This window comes from Buteo buteo, chromosome 8, assembly GCF_964188355.1.
Source record: "Buteo buteo chromosome 8, bButBut1.hap1.1, whole genome shotgun sequence".
Classification (NCBI taxonomy): Eukaryota; Metazoa; Chordata; class Aves; order Accipitriformes; family Accipitridae; genus Buteo; species Buteo buteo.
In genome coordinates, this window is record NC_134178.1 from 2,068,078 (window position 1) to 2,091,817 (window position 23,740).

The window sequence follows — 23,740 nt, forward strand, 5'->3', positions numbered from 1 at the left end:
ACAATTTTTGAGAATAAGGTGAAATTCCTTATTTTGGTGCTTCAGCCTTTAAAGGTACTGAGCACTACAGGCAAAGCCAAGCCCTGGACTATCTGTTCAGTTATTTTGTCTGAAGCCAGCAGTGCTGCTTGGTAGGTTAAACTAAAAACATGCAAGAGAAGGTCCTAGAGATTGCCCAGTTTCTCAAAATCAGGGCCTCCATTTGATTCTTTTTCACCATGTTGATTTTCTTGTAACATGGAAACAACCTTTCTCAGTAGGATTTTGACTTACTCTCTTCAAAGTACAGCAATGTTTGTTAAAGTACCTGATCCTTATTGACAATGATGTATATTTCTGACAGTTCTCTTTACAAGAAAAAGAGCACAAGTACAGACTCTGTAAACTTTTCTACCCATACCAGTTTGTTATTGTTTTGACCTCTAGTGATAAATACCCAAAGAAATGGAAATAAGTCTGTTCCTACATCTGCTATATTTATAGTTTCTATGATGGTAAACTTCCCACTTCCAGGTGTTTTTGTGATATTTAACCATTGAGAATTGAGCACAGACCAGCAGTTCATTTGAAATGTGACAGTGGCTGGTAACATCCTGGAGTTCAGCAAGATTTGATAAATCACTGTCCCACTGAGCTTTGACATTCTTATGTTCATAGCTGCTACTTAGGAACACAAGAGAAATAAAAGCATCCAGGAGCCTGTGACCTTCAAGTGTCCTTAGACTGACTGTGAGATTTGAACAATTATTTTAAATAGTTTTTGCAGTGCTTTGCAGCAGTATTTGAAAATGTGCCCTCTCTCCTTCATTAGAATAGAAAGAGCTTGTGTTGAGGTTAGTGGAGAGTGTCTGACATTCATGCATCTATGGGGAGTGTAACTATCAGGGTAAGAAGCAAGAAATCTTTCTTTTTTTTTTTTTGCCTAAGGCAAACAGTAGATGAAGAACTTTCCTTACTTGTGTTTAAGAATAAAAGGAAAATTATCACTGAGCTTTTGCGAGAGACATGAGGGTGAAAAACAGTTTCCTGTTCCTTTCTGTTGTACTCTTTGGCGTATGGGGAGCAAGAAAGATCTGGTCTTTCAGACTGCAGAGTGAAAGAGTGTTATAAGTAGGACTTGGGACACAGCACTGCATTAAGTCCTGTGTTCGTCTTAGTTGAGAGTGGTTTCTTTAGCTACCACACAGCCGGTAGGTTTGTTGGTTTATTTGCTGAGCATAAGGTTTTGTTCAGCCAAATGAGGTTTTAGATGAATGAATACTAAAACTCCTTACAGAGGTAAGTCACTACTATGTTGATGCAGGCTCTTTTCACTAGAAACTGCTGACTTATGTTAAGATGTCTTGATTTTTTTGTTGTGCATGTGTGTACCTTTTTAAATAGTTAGTTTTTATTTTGGTACATGTGCACACCCTCTCTTCCACATTCCACCAAAAATGGAATGACAGGTTGAATATGTATCAGGTAGAGGTTCTGCAGGATTTGACAAAACAACCCAAAAAAACAGATTTCAGCTCTTCTTGGGCTGGTAGTATATCAGTGAGTCACTTCTTTTGCTTTAAAAAGGAATATGTAGTACCTTTTATTCTGATCTGTTGGAAAATACCTTTAAATTTGATAATCATTTTAAATGCTCTTTGCAGTATGCCTGTCTGCCAGCACGAAAAGTTATTGAGGCCAGCAAAGTTTGTCGAACCAACATGGACTGCCAGAAAGACTTTGTTTCAAGCTTTTGTGTGACTCCTTCTTTAGAGAACCAAACAAGGCTAATCAGAGTAAAACATCCACCCCATATTGACATGCTGTATGTAGGACACCCCATGCATCTTCAGTACACAGGTTGGTATTATTTATTAAAACAGTTTAACAAAAAAGATTTCTAATACGGTTTACTTTGCCTGGCTGCTTGAACAAGGTCTTGGAGCACTTGTCAGTTAACTTGTTTAATGCAGAATCCATTTCTTGTTACAGCCAGTGGAGAGACATGGACTACTCAGGCCTAAAATGAAATGTGCACAGTGCAATGGGTTACGAAGGTAATAGAAACCATATGTGATACGAGATGGTTGTTTTTTCAGAAAAGTATGAAAGGGCTATTTCTATAATAGATCTCACTCAGGTTAGTCATGGGAACCAGGTGCCTGCATTTTCCTAACACACGAACTTCTCAAAATGCTTGTGTAAAATTTCTAGGGCATCTTGCTCTAACACCTTGCCTGGAATTTTAGCATGACTGAATCACACCTAATATCCAAGTATCTGTGACAGATTCCCATGACTACTGAGCCACAAGTACAATCACAACATAGTTTTTTCCTGATTATTTTTTTATTTACTTGAGTGCCCTAAATTAAATAATATATAACAGTTTAGTTCCTTACTTTGAAATGTGTTATGACTCTTCTTTAGGCAAGCTTAGATCCTTGAGCCAGGTATGCAAGTAAAAAGTAATTCTGCTTTTGGAGCAGGTCTGGAAAGAATGAACAAACTCACCAACATCCCTACTTAGTAGCTTGAGCAGCATGGTGAAAATTAGCTTCAGATGGGCTTAAAAAAGGATGAAGTGTTAAACTACTGTCCCTTCCTGTGAGGAACCTGCCTGTTCCTCACAGACAGCTGTACTTTGCAGGGGGAGATTTTACTTCAGACATCTTGAACTGCCTCCTTAGCAAGGCATTGTACCTAATTTCCGTGCTTATTCAGAAAAGTACAAAAGACCTTTAGAAACAGTGATGAAATCTGGTAGTGTAAATAGATTAGCATTCCTGCATAAACATATTTTTAGTTAATCTGTCAGTCTTTATCTTTCTGTGCTGCTCATGTTTTGATACTGTGTGACAAATTATTTATTTCTACTTGTTTACAATATACCCTCATTTAAGCCCAAAATATGATCTCTTCACTTGTTATTTCTGCCCTCTGGCCATTTAGGAGGAAAACATTGTTTACCTGTGTGATAGCAACACACAGTTCTATATTTGATGACATCTATTCCAAATGCAGCAGCAAATTTTAAGACTAGAGTTTGATAATTAAGTTCCCTTTCTTGGTCACTAACAATGCAAACTGTAGGTACTCTAGAACGCTTGATATTGTTTTCTTTTCCAATATGTTGGAGCAATGGAGTTTCAGTCAGTGTTTCCTATTGAACAGTAATTCTGCAAAATAATCAAACCTGTCAGTCTTTCAGAAGTCAGAAAAGAATGTTACTGCATCTAAAGAGGTAGTTCTACTTTAAGAAGTTCCTGTGTGAAAATACAATTTACAGTGTATTTACAGGAATATAATTCTAAAGTGATTTACTGTACCCTGGGAATTGCACATTGAATGTGTTCATTTGAAAGCTAAAAGCTTGACTTTATTACGAACTTTGCTGCACATGCAATCTATGCTCTATGTTCCCCTTGGAGAAACACCAGAGCTAAAATTACAGGATCCTGGCTTGGGCAGCAGGTAGTCTACTGTACTATCGTAGACTTCCATGCATTCCTGTGAAACAACTTCTGAATATTTCAGACTTAACTTTGCACTGTTCAATACTGGCTTGGGGCCAACAGGTTTGATTTTTTTTTTCCCCTGAGTGTGGTAACCATTTTTTTACAGTTAAGAAAGGAAAATAGTTTCTTCCTCTACTGTGTGAATTTTGAAATAGGAATATGTTTTAGTGAAATGTCTTAGTCTTTAGTGTGATCTTTCTGCCTGCAGGAAACATTACTTTTTTAGAGTGGTGCTACATTTAACACACAGTTAATTGCACTAGTTGCACTAGTGTGTACTATGACTTTACTTTCCCTAGAAATGTCACTAAAGTAATGTTTGAAAAACATTCTAAGATTATGCATGTATTATTTTCTACTTAGGCTTATATTGTTGTCATGATAGTCCTGATTTATGGAGAAGCAGTAATTATTTCACAGTTTTATTTGAAGCTAACTTCCAGATACAATACTTTTAAAAATTTATATCCATATTAGCTATTTACAAAGAAATAGGCTATACAGCTTACTTCTATAAAATGTTTCTGTTTCCTTAAAGTAAAATATCCTAGCAAAAATATTTTTTGCTGATATGGATGCTATATATAGTTCTTGTTTTCAGTATAAAAAAAAAGAAAATTTAAAGAATCATAATCCTAAATGAACTTACAGTGCTGGAGATTTGGCCAAAACTAAACCAGAAGGAATGATTAGGAATGCATGTTGTTTAGGATGGACACATTGCTTAATCCTTTTAATTAGCATTCTCTCTGTAAAAAATATCTAATGTAATTCAATATAAATTCATACTGTGGGTTTAATTCATATGGTATTACTCAAGACTTTTAGACTTTTCTTATTACAGGCCAGTTATGCTCTAGAGGCTCTCCCTATGTTGGACAGATTGTAATGTAAGGTTGAAAGGGAGGGCCCTGTCATTACTGCCATGCAACTTTGCAGTGTTTCTTTTTATTCCTTCATGGCACTTCTGGTATTGCAAAATCTTGGCTTCCTTCTCTGGCCCTCGTTGGTTGGGAAGAATCTGGTGACTAACGTTTGCATTTGGAATTCACACTGCTTGAAGGAATATCGTAGCCCTGAATGTTACTGTATCTGCATCGCCCATCAGGGATCAAAAACTGCAAGATTTCCTTCACGAAAAGAAGATGGAAACTTACTGTTAAGGGAGAAGCTGCTGCCCACACACACACTCGTCCTACCTCTGGTGCACAGATTCAGACAGCCTGAGCTGGGTGCCTCCGGAGAGGGACCCCAAACACTGAACTCCCTGGGCAATTATACCCTTGCAGTCTAAGTTCCTGCCCCTCACACCATAGTCTGGTCCAACAGTAATATTTGGGTCTGGGGTCGTCCTCTCTCTCATCGGGTCCTTTTTCCCATCCCTAGGCGGGCTTTTTCTCTTTCCTGTTTTTATGCTAGTGGTTAATACATCTCCTTTTCCTGGCTCAAACTGGCTCCAGATCTTATTCCCCCAGTCAGAGGATAGGCCAACGTTAAGCAAAAGCATTAAGCAAGCTACAGAGTTCTGCTTTATCATGAACAACTACTTTTAAGCAGCTAAACAAAGTCCTTAAAACCCTCCAAGACATAATAATGACCTCTAATTTATATACATTACCATGCTATTATAGCCTCACGATCTTGTCCCATTATTGCCACGTGCTGTTTATGTCTCATTCAGGTGTGGTCTGCACGCTCATGTAGCTCAGCTCTGCCACCTTCCACAACACTTACCTAGAAGATAATTTCCCCAACTGGACCAGTCTTATACTTCTTCTGTATCCACGTTTTCTAAAAAAAAGCCACTACCTAGCTTTGTGGCAGTTTTTTGGGCAACAACAGCCATAATACCTGATGAAGGTCTATCTAGTACAGTCTGGTTTCTCAGTATTTCCATGCTTGTTTCTGCATTACTGCTGAGGATGATCCTTCTTTGCTTTCAACCCATACTGAAAGGGTTACATGTATAGTTCTTCTGGAGACCACACAGAAATGTCTAATGCTGTACTGTCCCTCTCCTCCATAGCATACATGCCCTTTCCCCCATGAAGAGGTTTTGAAAAGCTCTTTGGTCAACCTAGTCTCCAAATCACTTCTAATTAAAATTGTGTCCGTTGTGCATTCTTCTCAATATTTGCCAACACCATCTAGCATTAGCCAACAAAAGAAATGTTAATTCCAGGTCAAAGAATTGTTTAATTAGAGTGGGAAAACAATGACTGTTTTCTCTCACCCAGCCTCATTGCTGTTCACCTCTTCCCAGCAATGTCTTTTGAAGACAAGCCTGGAGAACATAATTTCTGTAATTCTTTTGTTATTCCTTGAAGGACAGATCTGCCTGCTGCCATTAGGTTTGATCCATTACAGCCACTAAAGTCACTGCCTCATATTACAGTGTCTAGAGCTCAGTCCAGCAACTTCCTGAGGAGTTTCTTTGTGTTTTGGAGATTGCTTCAGCTGCAAGGTTTGGAGTTTAAATCCGTGTCTAGTGGCTGTCAGGGATGACAGTTTGTTGTAACAAAGAGGGAGGGAGATTAGTGATCCGTTCTCAATGTAGGCACAACTTCAGGTTCAGGATGGTGACTTGTTAGTGGCCATTAGGTGTTTGTCAAGAGGCAGTCAAGCTTTGAAATTACAGTACATTGCAGTGTGTGTCTTTTGAAACCTTTTTGAATACACTGTCTGCCTCAGCCATTTTGCTATTTTGGCTCATGAACAAGAGGTCTGATCAGATGTTCTGATACCAGCCTTCAGCTTGACGAGTTGTTTGCTTTGGATATCACTTGACTTGGATGTTTCTGACTTTCTGAGCTGGGTGGTGTCCAGGATTTCCATCTGTTTTTTCTTCACTCTGTAGTCCAACAGACTTACTTATTTTCTTTCAGTTCTCCTAAATCAAAGGTCTTTCTTAAGCTAAGGTAAAGGAGAACGTGATTTTCAAGCTGCCTTGGCACAGCTGCAGCAGCTTTGGTATTGGAAAGTTCTCTGCTTGTTGCCACACCAAACCCGTTCTTTTTTCGGGACTCCTTGCTATCCAAATCTCTCCATCCCATGGTATGCTTGCTGGTTGGACTAATTAGCACTTCTGACTCATCAGAAGGGCCTCTATTTACAGGAGAAAATGTATTTATGTGACCGAGTGGACCAGTTCTCTGCCTCATGTGCCTTTGGAACTACTTTCCCCTCACCTTTGTTCCAGGTCCTTGAATTGTTTATTGAACCTGAAGAAATCTGATCTTGCTCTTAACTAAGATATACTTAGCAGCGCTTTTGCTATGTTACATACTAGTGCTGTGAGGCTCCCAGCATTCTCTTGGCCTATGGTTTTAAAATTTCTCAAAGGGTGGGTTAAATTGTTCCTTTCCCAAGGGATGTTTGTATTGAGTGGGATTTGAATTCTTGCTTTCACATACCTCTGTGGAGATGGCATTTCTTATGGCAATGACTTTTTCCCATGGTGGTAGGGAAAACTCAGGCCGTTGTGGCTGACCTCAACTCGTGTCCAAAGTTGTTCTTAAAGGACAGAGTGACCGTTGTTGGTACTCTGCAAGCTCATTCTTAAGGTGATTTTCTAATTCTGCCTTAATTTACCTAAACCTCTTCCTTCTGGGCTTAAGACTCTGCTATGCTGTGAATGGAGCCTTCTAGTAGGAAAGGTGACTTTCTTCCAGCTGTCACAGAGCTAAGGCTTTCAAAAGGTCCCTCAGGCTGGCAGACGGAGACTGCTGGTTACTGACTTTTGATGAGACAACCCAGGTGGAGCATCTCTGTGCTAACAGCGTGCACTCTGCGAGGTCTCCAGCTACCTCAGTTTTCCTTGAGGAGTCTCGCATAAACGTTTGACATGCAGTCAGCTGCAGCTTCACGTGCACCTTCAAAGAAGTTACAGTACTAAAGAAGTGTTTCAAGGTCATGTGGTGCTTGACGCTGCAATTTTCCAGCCACTGTTTATAGGAAGGATGCAGAGTCCCACCTCCCAGGTTTTTAAGCTGCACTAGGTTGCCTCTTGGAGTCACTTGCGGTGTCATCTGAAGACAGAAAAAGAAGCTACCTAGGTACTGGCTAACTGGTGTTGAGATGTGTAATGCAGCTGTGCATCATCTCCTAGCCTCTGCTTTCTCAGAGTGACTCCAGAACTCTGGTCACTGTCTGCCCCGCTCCTATACACCAGGAGCTCAGCCTCAGGTCGGGGGGATCTTCTGCAGGTACTGCAAGAGAAGAGTTTTCTGGCCTTCAGAGAAAGTGCCTGTGTGCACCCACAGTATGAATGTATACATGTGGACTGCATATGTTGAAAAAGTCTGGTAACTATAATCTCTTTTTATATGTTTTGCTTTGAAAAGGACTTAAATTACATAATGTGGTCTTTATGACTACAGATGTCCAGTTGCCTCTGAAAATACGTATCTTAGATCTCGTTTTGCTGAAATCATGCTAATTGTATTTTGTGGAGTGACTTTACTATGACAGTGATAATGTTTAAGAAAGACTTAACAGCTGCATTCTTTTAAAAAGAAAAACGAAGCAAAACCATATTTAGATTGGTTATTCATCCTTGAAGAAATGTCATTTCAGATCTGATTTTTCTGCAAAATTACAATCTAAAATTCATAATGTTATAATCCTGGAATGAGTGTTCATGTTTTGTGTCTCTTTTTATTTTCATTTCAGTAAGTCTCAGCAGTTTTGTACCACGACAAAACTTTCTAAGCATCGATCTGCCTGTGGTGATAGAGACATTTTGCAAGTATCCTTTGAAGTATGTTTGGGGGTTTTTTTTGTTTGCTTTTAAGGCAAGAAGGGAACTGTTTAGAATTTGGTGACCCAGCAAAATTTCAGTTGGATATCATTTTAGACAGGATGCTCTGAAATATTTCTGTAGAGTTTTGACATCTTTATCCTATCTCTGCATTGATTATTGTCCATGTGCCAAGCTCAAAGCGCAGTTTCTCTTGTGCTTAGCAAGATGGTTTTGGTCAGTGCTTTTTTTAACTCTTTCTTGAGGGTGAGTCTCAACAGCTCCAATGAGAAAGTCAAAGTAATCCCGAATTTACAGCAGGACAAATGAGATGTTATTGCTAGCTTTGGTATGTCAGTTTTATCATTTTTGAGTCATTATACTGAACTAAATAACAGGGTATGGTTCTTCCCCCCCCCCCCCCCCCCCCCCCACCTTCAACAGAAAAGAAAACAGCCTATTCAAAAAGCAGGATGTTAATTCAGTTAAAACATGCTTATTAATGAATGAGATGATACATATACACATACATAAAGGTTAGTAGGTTTGAATATGGCTAATCTAAGAACGCTTAGCCTTAGAAACTGAAACGTTTATGCGTGGCTATAGAACAAACAGTGTAGTTCAGTGTAGCCCATAAAACTAGAGTAAAGACGCTACATAAGCTCCCCTTTTCTGGGAACACACCAAGGTTCACACTGACCCAGCTGCTTTCTGAGTCATATGCCTTCTTGTCCGGCCATTATAGGATGGAGGTAGGCATTACAGTTAGCAAGCCTTTACCAACAATAAAAATGATCTACCCTTGCCTCATTCTCACATGCACATGCATGTACAGAAATCCACTCAACTTTTCTGGCTAACAGGTACGTAGGAGAGAGAAGCCAGATTTCCTATTATATTCTAGCCATTTACTTACTCCAGCAAGGGAGTGTTTTGGAAAATATTCCTAATTGTTATTTCATACTTAGGTCATAGGTCTAGAATACCTTCTTACTTCAGGCATGGTGTCAGAGCTATAATCTTCCTACAAAACCACACAAAGCAAGGGAGGAAGATGGGCAGTTTTAAGGACGATTTTGCTGTCTCCTTCTTTCATCTGAGTTGTGAAGAGTGCAGGTTGTTTAAGGATCCAAACCTAGTGCTTAAAAGCAAATGAATCTGTACAGGCAGTTCTCTTGAGCTGGTGTATTATGGTGTAAAAATCATTGTACTCCTATAATTTCTGTGAAACAGAATGGCAGCTAAAAAAAATAACCCTCATATATTTGTCTCTGCATACTAGAAATAAAAAATATGTTTTGTTTTAAATATTTTTTTACATTTTCTTGGATATTATTCACGAACCTTAACTAATGTCAACCAGGTACCTAATTTCACTGTCAGGAGCACTGGCAGTTATCAATGCTGTGCCCTGCTTTGCTTTGGATGGTCAGTGGATATTAAATTCATTCCTGGAAGCCACTCTGAGCTCCCTGATTGTAGAAAAACAAAACAGAGAGCTTGTTGGCTTTTTAATTTTGCTTGCTGGTAGTGCACTTTTGGCTGCCAATGTTGCACTGGGACTTTGGATGGTGACAGCACGATAGAACATTGGATACAATTCCATCAGTTCTCAGAGTACACAGAAGGAACGAATCCATTGCCTTTTAAAACTTGTCCAGTACTGAGATTGAAATAATTCCCTTAAAATGACACTGAAAGAAAAATCACTGGTGGCTGCTGTTTCAATTTTAAATCTGTACAACATTGTGCCTGTGGTCATGGGAAATCTAATTGAAGTAGGAACCTTTTTATATACTCTTTAAGCACTGTACTAATTTTGGAGAAACTGCATTGTAAAGTTTCACAGTAAAAAGCCTAAGACTTCATTAATTTGGCTCTCAACATAAGGGAATTATTTGGCCTCAAACAGTTGTAAAGGGGGAGAAAATAACACTTGGGGTTTATTTTATAATTTGAATAATTGTCAGAAAATATGTGTGGGTTCTGATCGTTTCTCAGTCAGCATAGTCTTGAGTGTCTTGTTTTGTTTTTTTTTTTAATCTGGTATTCTACCAAACTGGACTCTTAAGAAGCCCTAACATCTGATCTCAAAATGGTGAAAAGCTAAGTAAATGCTTACCATGTGTTAATGAGCAGAGAGAGGCCATATGGGTTAGTATCTTTCCTTTTCAGCTGGCCGAAATGACTGAAAGCATGTTGTCCTCAGGACGTAGATGAGAAGTGCCAATGTCTGGTGAGATGAGGCGTGTGGGAGGATAACAAAGCCCACATGTCTGTGTTTCTTACACATTCAGTTGTATATTACCATACGCAGCTGAAGATTTTTTTAAAGGCAATATTTGTCAGCAATAGCTACGAGATAACTGAAACTTAGTTTCTGAGTGCTGAAGTATGCTGTGCCCAGTTATTCCTAAGTGATAAGTAATGTTTGTGTTGTTTTACTCAGAAAAGAATACTGTATTATACCTGTTTACAGTTAAAAGTGAAACCTGTTGTTTTTATGGTGTCTATTTTCCAATGCTACGCATTAATGTGTACAGTAACTCACTGATGGTTTTCTGTCTTTCAAAGGGTTGTTTTCCTTTGCTAGGATTCATTCTGCTCAAAGATAGCTAAGGAAGATGTTTAGCTGAAGCTGGTCTTGGATCAGAATTGTTTAGAGGAAGAACGTGGTTGTGAATTGAACTATTTAAATGTTTGGCTTTGTTTTCTGAGGGGAACACAGACCATATCCTTGTTCTTAAATGAACAGTGGAAGAACAGTCAGTGTTTTGCTGACTGAAGTGTGTCTGACACACTTTGAAGCTCTTTAAGTCTGTAATATTTTGTACCTAATGGGATTATATATGGACTGTCATGTCCTCCGGTGATATATTGCTGTGTTTATATAAATGGGGTTCAGTCAGAGCCTTGCCTCAATACAGGCTGATATTTAAAAAAAAAAAAAAAAGCTCCAGTTTGGGAGCCTAAATATTTGATATAGGAAAATTTTGAAAAACACCCTGCAACTTCTGGCTGGTACGGTGCTTGTACAGCTCGTACAGAGCTGCTGCAGCTCTGAGTTCCTCTGCAGAAATGCCCTTTCCACCCAGAACTGAAGTGGAAGCTGAGCTCACGGATGCTGGCCTGCAGGGAGTACTGAAGCATTCGTGACCAGCCAACAGAGATTCTCTTGGCTCTAGCAGTAAAAGCCTGGGTAATTTTAAAACTGGGGTTGAGCCCAACTCCTGGTGCTACTGCATGGATTCGTAGCGATGGTGTTTGCATTCGCCCACTGATGTGTTACTGTATTTTTGTACAGTAGCCTTCACGCTTACTGACGATGTGTTCTTTTCTTAAGGTGATGCAAGCAGTGATGAGAAAGCACGTCTGTTTATTTGTTGTTGTGTTAGTTTACTTACCTCTCCAGTGCTGTCATGAGCTGGGTGGGTCTCTTGAAGCTCACCTCTGTGGAGTGGCAGGCCCGTGCCTCTCATTTTCCATCATTTTGACCCAGGCATGTCAGCACAGATCCTGTCTGACTATCTAAAGCAACAACAACAATTCACAAAACTATGGTGATTTCAAAAATATTCTGTGAAAAACATTTCAAGTTTGAGACTTTAGATATTCATGTTGACTACAACTGCTTAGGACAATCTTTCAGCATAGTACGTACCCCTCCTGGAGATGCAGGCAAGAGATTCAAAAAAACAAAGTTTCTGAATTAGCATACAAAAATTACATCTGCTGTAATGAGGCTGGCAGGTTGTTCCTCGTTAGTTAATGTGCTACTAAAACATCTTGTTTTATCAAAGGAAACTAAATCCAGTTTATTTTGCTTTACACAATTACTGAAAGCCACAGTTATACTAAGTAGAACTTCAATCTGTGTTTGACTTCATAATCAAAAAGAGGGTGGAGAAGACATCGGTTATGGTTTTAGCAAAACAGACACACTAGTACACTGTAAAGACCCTGGTTCTCTTATATGGGAGAGACAGAAGTGATTAAAAATAATTCATGGGTCCATTTCTCTGTGTGCTGGCATTCTACTGAATAAGGGTCGATTTAGGTATGTACAAGTGCTTTGAATCAAGACTTAAAGCAAACCAGGTACGAATGGTGACCCAGCACATCTTAGATTACCTGTGGACAAAGGTAGTAGTTAAGTTGGACCACTCTGCAGAAAAAGATGTTCAGTGGATCCATTTCATTCTCCTATAATCCTATCATATGGATTACATTCTGATAAGCAAGTGCCATGCATATAGTTACTGGGAGGGGTTTTGCTGGGTTTTTGTTTCCTTAGTAAGAGAACACAGAAGGACACAGAATGGTTTTTGTGTGTTGGATTTTTACTCTGGAGTATTTGTGATGTTCCTTCTATTTCTGTTTTTGTAAAAATTGAAAGGAAGCCTTTCCTTAAAATGAAATCTTTCCACTTCTCATTCTAATTAGCCCCTCAGAATGTAATGTATTCTTTAATGCAGAATCCATCAATGTAATTATAGGGCATATTGACTGGAGTATAAAACAGAACACTCCTAAAGATTGGATGAATACTGCTATTTATGTACATACTATGCATTTTAAATCTGTATCAGATGGAAAAAATAATGTCTAACATTGGGATGTGTTATACATAGCTTTTACTTGAAAATTGCCAGAAGAATTACGTAATTATAATCATTGTTCTGATTTGTTTTTTTATGAGAATTTTTTTTATATCAGCAAAGACTTCCATAGCATGTTCTGATAATGCATGCTGTGACATGAAAATGGCTAACTTCTTAGCAAGTGGGATGTTACACACTCTTTGCTAACCTCAGAAATCAAAACCAGCTTGCTTCCGTACAAGTTAAATGAAAGAGACTTCACTAGAAAAAGTATAGACAAACCTGCAGATTAGTCAGCCCAAATTTGAGCCACAGTGGAAAATCTGTTAACTCATCCTTTTTATTTGGAATGAAATGACCAACTGTATTGACAGGTTTTTTTTGGTGATGGTGATTCTGCGTTTGTGTATATGGGTGTCTGTACATGCATACATACATGTAATAGATACATACACAGCCACTGTCGGTACTGCTGCTTTTTTAGGGATAATTTACAGCAGTCCTCCATACTCTGCAATGTAGGCTTTTTTTTTCCTTTTTCCTTCCTTGTATGAATTCCATGGCTTTCTCTGGATTTTAAAATTGCAACTATGTTTTTCTCCTGTAACTGATCTAACTTCTTTATTAACAGAAGACAAGGGATGGCTGTAGTGCAACCACAGCTGCATGAGTTTTGTTCAGCTGATGTTGAAAACTTGTTTCTTGCTTTCTGTGATGCCTCAGCTACAAGCACTGTAAACAGATTTTTCAGGGCAGCTAAAAGAGGTTGGTCTAAGAATCCATCACTCTCTAAATGCTGCTATTTGTGCTGTTCTGAATGATAACTGGGATGAGTGAGACTGTGTAGAGTATACTGAAGAAATAATGTTTTCAGGACAGACCTTCCCACAGCAGTCAGGGTGTTTCAGTTTTCTTGAAATAAGGATATATTTTTGTTCGGTTTAGAACATCAACAATCCAAGTTTTTCCAATAGTTTCCTATACATTTTAAACAATGGCAAAGGGTGACCTTTTAGCAAATATTTTTTTAAATAAATTCTGTATGTCTTCTATCCGAAAGGTCTGAATTTGTATCTGGATATCATTTATGACAGATGAAGAAGGGTTGTAAAGGTTTATGTAGCCTAGTCTGTATTTAATTGTTTTAAAAAGATGCGAGTTAAACTCTAGAAATAAATAGTTGTGTATAAAATGTGTGTTTTACAAATGTGCATTCAGACCAATTCCCACAACCAGTCTTGCCTCAGCTTTGTTCTTGTGACCTTGTGAGTAAGGAAGCTGAATCTAACTCAGGTAAGATCCAATATTAGCAGTTATTTTCTACCCTCTTTATCCTGAATTTCATGTAACGCTATATAGAGAGTAGTTATTTAATGTGGCTGAGTTATCTGGGGTCCATGTCCTGTATTAATGCAGCATTTGGGAAGGCCTGTACTAGGGACTGCCAGAAAACGGCAGCTCTGTGAGTCGTGTTCCTGGGACTCATCCGACACGATCATGTGAAGAGCAGATGGCAGCGACGGAGGGCGGTGAAGAACCTCCGTTTATGGCAGCTTTATGAAACCTTCACACTGCTGACCCAGTGTGAAAGGCCGGGAACAAAGAGCAGGATATGACACTGCAATTCCATTCATTCCATTTACATTGGCATGGCACGTGAAAAGAACTTGTAATTAACATTTCAGAGCATGCAGATATGTCTTCCAGCCCTTCACTGAATCATTCAGTGACTGGTGACCAAACTTTTTTTTTTAAACACTTACTTTGTCGTTCCACTGATAAATACACGCCAAATAAGTGGTATGGGTAGTTGTAGTTTATTTAGTAAAATGGACTTGGATATTTCTCACCTCTAGATGTTCATCGTGGGTTGGTTTTTGCAGCATCCTAGTGTAACTGACCTTCACTTGACACTAGTTTGAAAGTTTGGAGGCTATTTCCAAGCCATGACTGGAGAAGTCTAGTTTCTTCCTTCCCAAGTTGTTTATTAATATTTTAAATTCCTCCTTTCCTTACGTAACTTTGCTTTTAGATTTCATATGCTCAGATGATCTTATCTGAAGCCTGTCAATGGAATATGTATTGTTTTGAAATTCACTGTGGGGTTTTTTTCCTCTACATAGCCTTATTTTTCACACTGACTCACAGCCGTGGAATGTTAGATTTCTAGACCCTTTGTTCCCACTATGCATTGTTCATGATCATGTTTTTAAAAAAAAAAAAAAAAAAAAACAAGAAAAACAAGAAAGCTTCATTTTGAAAATGTCAGCTAACAAATATATGGAACACTTTGAATAATGTATTGTGGTTTTGTTTTGCTTTTTTTCTCTATTTAATCAAGCAAACAATAAGTATTGTTTTCTATGTATGATAAATGTATCCTGCAAATAAATTCATTGTTTGATTGTTAATGTGCTTAAATCTGTTTTTAAAAATAAGGTAAGAGCGACATAACTCCTTGTTTGTGGCAATTACCGTATTCTCTCATATATTCTCATACACTTTATATGCAATTTTTATTCTCTCTCTGGGTACTGACAAGGTACCACGAGGTTCCACTATCCTTTTCAGCACCTGACCACCACCTAAAATTAATACTAACTGTCCCTTTACTTTCCCTTACTTACCAGCCTACACAGTAATAGTTTGAGTTATCACAGAAGTACGTCCAGGCGGACACCTACACGTTGTTCTGGAGCAAAGCTAGCTTCATCTTAATGCCACCAAGGTACACAGCGACTGCCTTACGGGAGCAAATGCCTCTCTTGGCTTCGTTCCCGTTTAATTCTTCTCTTACGCAGTTACGGACTTCCCTTAGCTTGAGTTGTGGTGAAATGTTGGACGGAGGATGCCGTAGTCGAGGTAAGAGGAACCACCTCTGGGCGTTAAGGCCGGTCCTGCATGAAGAACTTAAACCTCAGATCTTCAAACGACGTTAAGGTGATGTTCGGTACCGCAACCTTCCATTTGTCTGTACGGGCCAGCCCAGAGCCGGGCTCGCGTCCTGGCTCCTCCCGGACGAGTTTGCTCCAGTACCCAGACGCTCTCGGGGGCTGACCGGTGGGTTAGTGATCTTTGAGGAGGGAGCCTTATCCCTCAGGTTCTCGAGCAAACTCGTCTGGAGTTAGCCAGGTTGGTTGTACCGAGAACTAAATTGTCCTTTGCTGCTTATTGGACAAGCTGTTACTTTATACGAGCAGAGCTGTTTCAGCAAGTGTCGTGGCTTTGTTCCCAGAGAAGAGATTACCAGGAGAAATGGGCAGAAAGCACAGAGGGGACACGTTGGTAGGATTTCCCAGACAGGTCACTATGCAATTTTCTGAATCCTTGCATGAGGAGATGGCTTTTTTTTTTACCCCCTCTTTTTCTTACCTGTGTTATAGGTAGAGACAACAGTATATTTTTTCTGAAGCCTTTAAGCTTCTAGGAGGGTCCTGAGGCTTTTCAGTTGATTTTGAAAACGTTATCCCTTACTGTGATTAGGTATGTTCTGTAGTCCAGAATAAAATCATTGATGTCTTAATGTCATCTTGAAGAATGTTGCCTTAATCACTAATACAATTTCAGAATAAGACTTGAAAAGAAATACTGTATCTATGAGTGTTACTGCTGGTAACTTTATAAAGAAGGCTTAATACAATTCTTTCTCTGATCATACCAGTTTGAATCACCAAGCAGAAGCATTCCTAAACATCTTTAGTATATCTGTATGCATTGAACTCGCTCACTTGAATCTTTTTTTAAGATTTTTATGAGCTTTTGATGTGAACTACCCAATGAGACACAATTTAAGGTTTGATTCTAACCTTCCAGTGGTAAGCTGGGAGAATCCACAACACTCCTGAGGTCTAAGCAGCAGTCACCCAGACTAACTTTCTTCCCCTTTTTTAACCTTAGACAGACGTGGGTCTGGTGTTTACTTCAATGCTTTTAAGGCTCCAGTGTTGTTGAAACAGAATTGGATGTTCTTACCAATTTTGTATCTTATTCTCTATGTTTCTCATTCATTCTATGGCTTTTTAGTTCCTTGCAAATATAGTAGTGGCTGAATACTATGTAACTGCTGCTTCTGGCAGTCTTGAAAACACATGGTGGTATATCCTTTTTCATCTCCCCTGGAAGGAATCTTTCAAACCAAGAAGAAATACTTTTCTTTCTTTCTTTGTTAAATGTCATCCTTTTTACTTGCTATCGTATTATAAAATCTCTGTATCTTTTTCTCTTTCACAGCGCTGTGAGGATCTCTATTAAAATATTACCAGGTACTTTTAAAAATGTACATTCCTCTGCATTTGATTCGGTTACCCGCATAGGCATCTGGTGTGGTCTGAGATATCCTAAGGTGTTCTTAGGTTAATAACCTGACTTGGAACGACGTTTTGAAACTCATCCCTCACGTGTCTCCTTTTGTCTCCTGTTGGTTTAGGTCTTGGGCTTTCCAAGACCTCCGCATGGGGCTGGCAGATGGGGCTGAGGCCCTGCGGGAGATCAAAGACATCCTGGACCAGCAGCCGGATCCCGGGGGTACCTGCGGGCATCCTGTAGCGCGCCAGATGCTTGGATGTGGGCAGCAATTCAAGCCAGACTGACTCCTTTTCCTTCCTTGCATTTCTTTTTTCGACTCCTGAATTCAAGTGGCATATGAGGCTTTCTGAGTGAGTTTTATTCGACATAAAAATACATCTAGGCTTTTCTCTTTGGGTGTAATAGTGCTATACAAAGTTAGTGCTAGCAGAATACATGTGTCCTCATCCTGTTCTGGATGTAGAAGTGAGTATCGCTGCCTTATCTACAGCAAGAAAAAAACTGCCTTATTTTATAACGAAAATACCATCTGTCTCCAGATGTGGAGTGGTGGTAGCAGCAGCACACAGATTTACAGGACGGACGGGCTGAAGAGGCACCAGGTGGAGACAAGGCTGCGTGAGGGGACTCGATCGTCTTGGCCGACTGCCACAATTGTGTACTTGACTCTTTTTTTTCCTTGCAGGAGAAAAGAAGTGGTGAGACTTGCAGTCAGGAATCGGATAAAACCAGGGAAGGGGTGTGATAGAGACAGGCGGTTTGATTTGATTCATTTACAGAATCTTTAAATCAGATAGAGAGCATGTATACTTCACGAGTGGGGATGTAAGTGCTGTTTTGTAACGCTACGATAAGCGTTTTTTGCTACTTTTTTTTTCTTTTCCTTGAAGCATCTAGAGAGCTGACCTGCAAATGAAACTAACAGACTTCCCTCATTGGTAGAAACATCCACACGGTCAGATCAGAGCGGCACTAAAAGCCTGTCCTAGTTAGCAGCTCAGGGCTTTCGGACCTCTCCCTGTTTCAGGATCGGGCTCGATCCTACTCTCCGTTAGTCTGCATGTGAAGTCAGAACTTTTCTCCTGTTTCCACATTCCATCTTCTGCATGAGTTGACCTCACAGATGCAATTATTAAGAAAAATTAATCAATCCATTTTTCTAATGTTTTGCCCCTTGGCTTTGTTTTCATTCCCGCAGCTATTTGAATAACTAGCAGCAACTAGGCCAAACCACCTGTATCTCTATCATCGCTGCAAAATCAGCAAAGCCAGACTATGAACGTGCATTATAAACCACAAATTCCTGGGTACTTACCACCGGTTATACGAACAAACTTCCCCTCCCACTGCAACTGCTTGCCACTCTTTAGTAGATGATTAAATTTATGCCCTGGAAATGTTCTGCAAGGCGCTTGCAACACTCAACGTGCTGCAGAGCTGGAGGAAAAAAACAGGCAAAACAAAACTTGCATAGTGCACTTTTTACAACTAGGCAAAATTCACTGTTTCATTTACTGGACCAGTGTGGATAAGTTATTATTTTGTCATATTTGAAGGCCCTGGTTATTTTTCCAGCATTTCTTTTCAAAGTTACTCCTGAGGAGAGCACTTTGGCAGTTAACCTAACTGGCCTCTGCATACCACTTTAACTGCAAGTAAATGGAACTGAACCAGAAGTTAAAATATTACTGAAATAGCTGTGAAAACTTTAGCATATTATCAGGCACTGCTTTTTCATAAACCTGCAGAAACCTATTGTTCGCTTGAGACTTTACCTAACTAGGAACTGCACAATTTTGTTAACCTTTATTTTTTATCTTGACATGAAAATACCAAAAGCAATTCTGGAGAAAACATCTCAGCTTTCACTTAAGGGTTACTTAGAGGGGCTTGCTCTTAGCACGTGCAAATGATGGTGTAAAAATTAAACTGTATCATTTAACAACATGATATTAAATGTGATAATCACTCTGTTCTCATATATATGATTCTCCACCTCGTTTCTCATGCTCTATACCAAGTCAAATGCAAATGCAATGCAGATTATTTGCATAAGCTTTTATAGCTGTACGGTGTACCTGAAGACATCAAGGTTGCTGCCAACCTGGGAGTCCAGCCTTGGTGAGCTTTGTTCATGATAGTAACAAGGAAAAAAAAAAAATCGAGGTAGTGAATGTAGCTGATTAAGGAGTCATGAAACCAAACTTGTCATGCTCTGATGTAAAATAGCAAAAAGAATCCAGAAAATGAATGGTCATGTGGGTTTAAAAAAGAATTAGTTTTAATATTAATTACAAACAAATAAGTAAATAACTTGAAAAAATACCCCTTAAATGAAGGCACTCTTCTAGATCAAAAGGGTGCTTTGAAATGCAAAACAAACCACTTTTCTTCTGCCAGGGGTTTGTGTATACACAGAGATGCTAATTTGATAAGCGCTTGGTTAACTTCCGCTGACCTGAACTATCATCTCTTTAGATAAAAATAATGTTTGTTAGTGGCCTTCAAAAGCCGTGATACATACAGGCTGTAGCCGCAGCATGGGAAACCGAAACGGCGGCGTCAGATCCGTCAACAGGAGGTCGCGGTGAAGAAAAGCGGTTCGGCGGCTGCGGGCCGGGTACCGGTACTGGTACCGGCGGCGCTGCGCCGTCCGGGTGACCTGCGGCAGTCCGGAGCGGGGACTTGAGCTCTACAGTCAGGACCTCGCTGACCCTGAGGTCAACAGGCCTCCGGAATTAGCTCGGGTTTTGGCTCAAAACAGCCCTGAAGTCGCCTTGTGCGCGTCCCCAGCCCTGCCGCGGCAGAAGAGCTGGTGACCCGTGCCGTCCTCCCGCCCCGGGGTTCGGTCGAGCGCTGGGTCCCGGCGTGGGAGTTTTAAGTCGAGCATCCCAGAAAACGCAGCAGGGGTCACTTCTGCCTTTGAGAATGCCGGGTGCGGGGGTGGGAAACAGTCCGGACACAATCCAGCGGCTGTTCAGTGAACCACAGTCCGGACTGTTCATAAAATACTGCAGGTGAACTCCAGGTCCTGGCCAGGGCCTTCTTACGGTCTCCAGGACCGAGCCACCATGTTTCCAGGAATGCTTTAGATTGTGACTTTGGGTTGTTGGGGTTTTTTTTAATCTTTGCTGTATTTGTTCTGGAGCATGAGGAGTTTGGTATCCGGGGCCGTTAACATCGGGCAGCACTCTGTGTGGGGATCCTTCCTCTACAGATGCGTGCAAACCGTGTCGGAACGAGGTGTTGCCTTGCTGGAGAGGAAGGTTAAAGAGATACTGTCAATTTTAAGCTTTGGGGAAAACCCGACTATTATTTTAAAGAATAAAAGTGCTTTCATATTTGAATAGCTGTTCTGCTTTTCTACAGTATTTGCTGAAATACCTTTTCTGTGTTTAAAAACTCTCACTTTCTTCGCAGCCTAGGAAGCGTACGGCTTTGGCCACGGAAGCCTAGGAACAAAGGAGCTTTGAAATGGGCTGTCCTCTCCTCTCCAACTGCTCCGAATGTTTGTCCTTGGTGTATCATTGAGAAGAAACTGTGGCAAGCTTGCTGCTGATAAAAGCTCGCTGTTCTCCAGCTGTTAAGGAAAGTCATCTGCCTTAAGAGCAGCTTAAATGATTAGCCTGTCAGGCATCTGAAATCAGAAGTTTCTCCTGCTGCATCCCAGGTTTTGGAATGCTGTCCTGTGAAATCTAACACTGCAGCGAGGCAATTAGACCCGACACCAGAAAACTGCAGGTCCAAATTAAATGGAGTCCATGAAGTAAGCCCTGAGTATGATATTCATATGAAAACAGAGCTAAACTACGCGTAAGTCTGTTATCAATCTGAAAATACAAAGGACTGCTCTCTTCCATCCGTATTCAACACAGACATGATCTGGCTACACTGGTGTTACTGGGAAACATCCTGCCCCTGTATGGTTAGAACATCAAGTATTAAAGTCATAGTAGAATAAGGTGGCATAGCGTAAAGAGGAGTGACAGAACTGGACCTGCCGAGGTGGGAGCACAGTTTCCTTGCCCCAGTTTCTTCAGTCTATAGAATGAAGCAAGGGGTTTCCCTTCTCACAGTTAATGCCTTTTGCAAAGCTCCTTACTTGCATCGTGTAAGACATAGCCCTATTCTTCTCAGCACATCTTGTAAAAGTTATTTTTGTCTTGAAGCGCAAGGATGTAGCAATCAAATGGAATTTGGAAGTTTTCTCTGCTTTGGACTGTAACAAGCTTTCAAGGCTGCTGGTGGATTGAACGGGGTGCTGCTGTGAGGGGAGGAATTCAGGGATTCAACCCACCTAGCTTGAGTCAGTCACTTTAGGCATTTGGATAGTCGTCTTTTCCTCTCTCTGCAGCCCTTGAAAAAAGAGACACCACCACAGACAGCCATCGGAGGAGCCGTCACACTGCGGGGCTGCTGCTCACCCAACGCACTGCCGACAGCCTCGGTACAGCCTGCTCCAGCCACGCTGAAGAAGGAATACTTTCATAAATAGGGTTGCTCGGAGCACCCAGACAGGCAGCATAGAGTCTAACGGGATAAAGCAGTACCCCACAAAACCCGCAGAAGTAACTTGAAGCCGAGTATGACACTGCCTTATTTCGTCTGTCTTTCTTTGGTCCATAGCACATTAATGAATAAAAAGCTTTTCATGAATAAACATTGGTTTGTGGTGAATTACCTCACTCAAGAGATCTTTATTCATGCACACCACAGTCCTCTAAAGAATGTTTTAGAACAGGTTCTAAAAATCATAAGTATTGGTCTGAAACATTCCAAATTTTAAAATACTTTGGTCTAGTAACAGAATATCACTTCTTATATATGCATGTGTCATTAAGATCACTGAAAGACAGTGATGAACAACTTGTAATTGCTAGGCACCTGGCGTTATCACTCTCTTCTTATTTTTAAAGCAGAAATTAGAATAAAATGAGTCAGAAAAGTAGGCAATATTGCTTAAAACATTGATGAAGAAGATAGTGGTTTAGAAATCAACCTTGGTAGGATAGGCTTAGAGATCAGCCAAATGCATAATTAAAGACAGGGATTCCCAATTAGATGTGTGGCCTCAGACAGCCCCTTCCCACCTTCCAGACTGGCCGTCTCTGCTGTAGTTGTCAATAATTATGTTTTTCCCTACAGAGTTGTTCGCTAGCCTTCTCTCTGTCTTTCTGCCAAGATCAAGACTGAAGACTGGAAAGCCAGTCCGAAATACACCTGCCCTGTCAGCGCCCATGACCACCGCCAGGACCAGTCTGACGCTGAATTCACAACCTGTATTTCTTCTACCTCCTGCCTTTCCCAGCACCTCTCCCACCTCCCCATCTTGACTTCACCTTCTCCCTAACAAATCCGAAACCACTTTGCAGAGTTACCAGTATCTGCCTGCCTTTGTTTTGTCAGTAAAAACATGTTTTTTAAATGAAAAAGTGAGAATTTTTCAGCAAGCCTTTCCTCTGCAGTCAGGAGGAAGGAAAGGAGGAGGAAGGCATCTGTGTGTTTTACTCCTGATCTAGCTGAGGACTTAATTAGCAGATATCTTTGTCAACCTTTCTGTTCTTTATGTCTCTCTAAAAGAAATGACTGCGGTGATACGATTGGGAAGGACTGTTTGTAGAATTATGACTCCCTACGTAATTAGGTTCAGTTTGCCAGCTGTGGCATCTGTTTGAAGGGCTGCACTTCTGGCCGGGGGTTATTAGCAGCTTATATATACACTAGGTTATATACTTTAATCCATTGCTTAATGCTTTATCTCCCTTGAGGGCATTGGAGATGTTAGGGTAAAACCTGGATTCGCATCGAAGGGTAATTTGCTTTAGGAAGAAAGAGGGTTTTACAGTGAATAAGCATTACGTGCATCATACAAAGACATGGCCAAGATTCTGGAAAGTGACTGCTGAATCTGGGTATGTTTTTAAGATTCCCATTCTAAAGGATTTACTTTTCCAATGCAACAGAGCGGAAAATCAAGTCCTTTAAAAAAAGCCAACTTGCACACCAGAAACATTACTTACTACACATTAACGTTTGTTTTTATATCTGTGAGGGTTTGTGATTTACTTCTCAGTGAAAGAAAAAAGAAAAAGGTTGGAAAAAACTGAAGACAGTTGCCAGTAAGGACACTGACCATATTGTTACGTACAATCCCTCTGGTTTCCTGGACAGCTGAAATAATAGCAGCCTGTTTCACTGCCCTTGAACCAGTTTCTACTGGTTGACTGCATTTCTCAGTGAAGTCTGCAGCACAACTACCACCAAAATTGGCAGCACCTTAATTGTGAGACCGAGTAGCTATGGAGAAAATCTCCACATCTGCCCAGGCTTGGTTCAGCTTCTAGGAGAACCGGGGAGATGAGGGTCCAAGTTGCAGAATATTTCCACCATTAGCAAATCGGACTCAGTTTTACAAGGTCTGAATTAAACTCCCAGCTCAGCCACTGTGAAACCAGAGCGATAACGTTTTGATGTTTTGCTGATCCCTTCTATTTTCAGTATTTGGATCATAAATTCTCTGCGTGGAAACTCCCTTTTCTGAGTGCAGTGTGTGAAGAAGTAACTCAGTTTGGAGGCGGGGCGGGGGGGGGCTCCAG

At 40.4% G+C, this 23,740-nt stretch overlaps 1 protein-coding gene across 2 annotated transcripts in view; it reads left to right on the forward strand.

Moving 5' to 3' along the window:
- MBTPS2 (membrane bound transcription factor peptidase, site 2) overlaps window positions 1–15,087 on the forward strand; it is a 36,927-nt gene extending 21,840 nt beyond the window's left edge. Inside the window, exons 9-12 of one of the 2 annotated variants that reach the window (XR_012651227.1) lie at window positions 1,644–1,839; window positions 1,972–2,036; window positions 8,169–8,244; window positions 9,602–9,665. Coding sequence is in view for 1 of the 2 variants with exons in the window: in XM_075033450.1 (XP_074889551.1) it covers window positions 1,644–1,839; window positions 8,169–8,244; window positions 9,602–9,824 (495 nt within the window). In the remaining variant the exon portion in view is untranslated. Of the gene's footprint in view, window positions 1–1,643; window positions 1,840–1,971; window positions 2,037–8,168; window positions 8,245–9,601 lie in introns of both variants that reach the window. The other variant, XM_075033450.1, reaches the window with a different exon arrangement.
- Window positions 15,088–23,740: the final 8,653 nt, after the last annotated feature.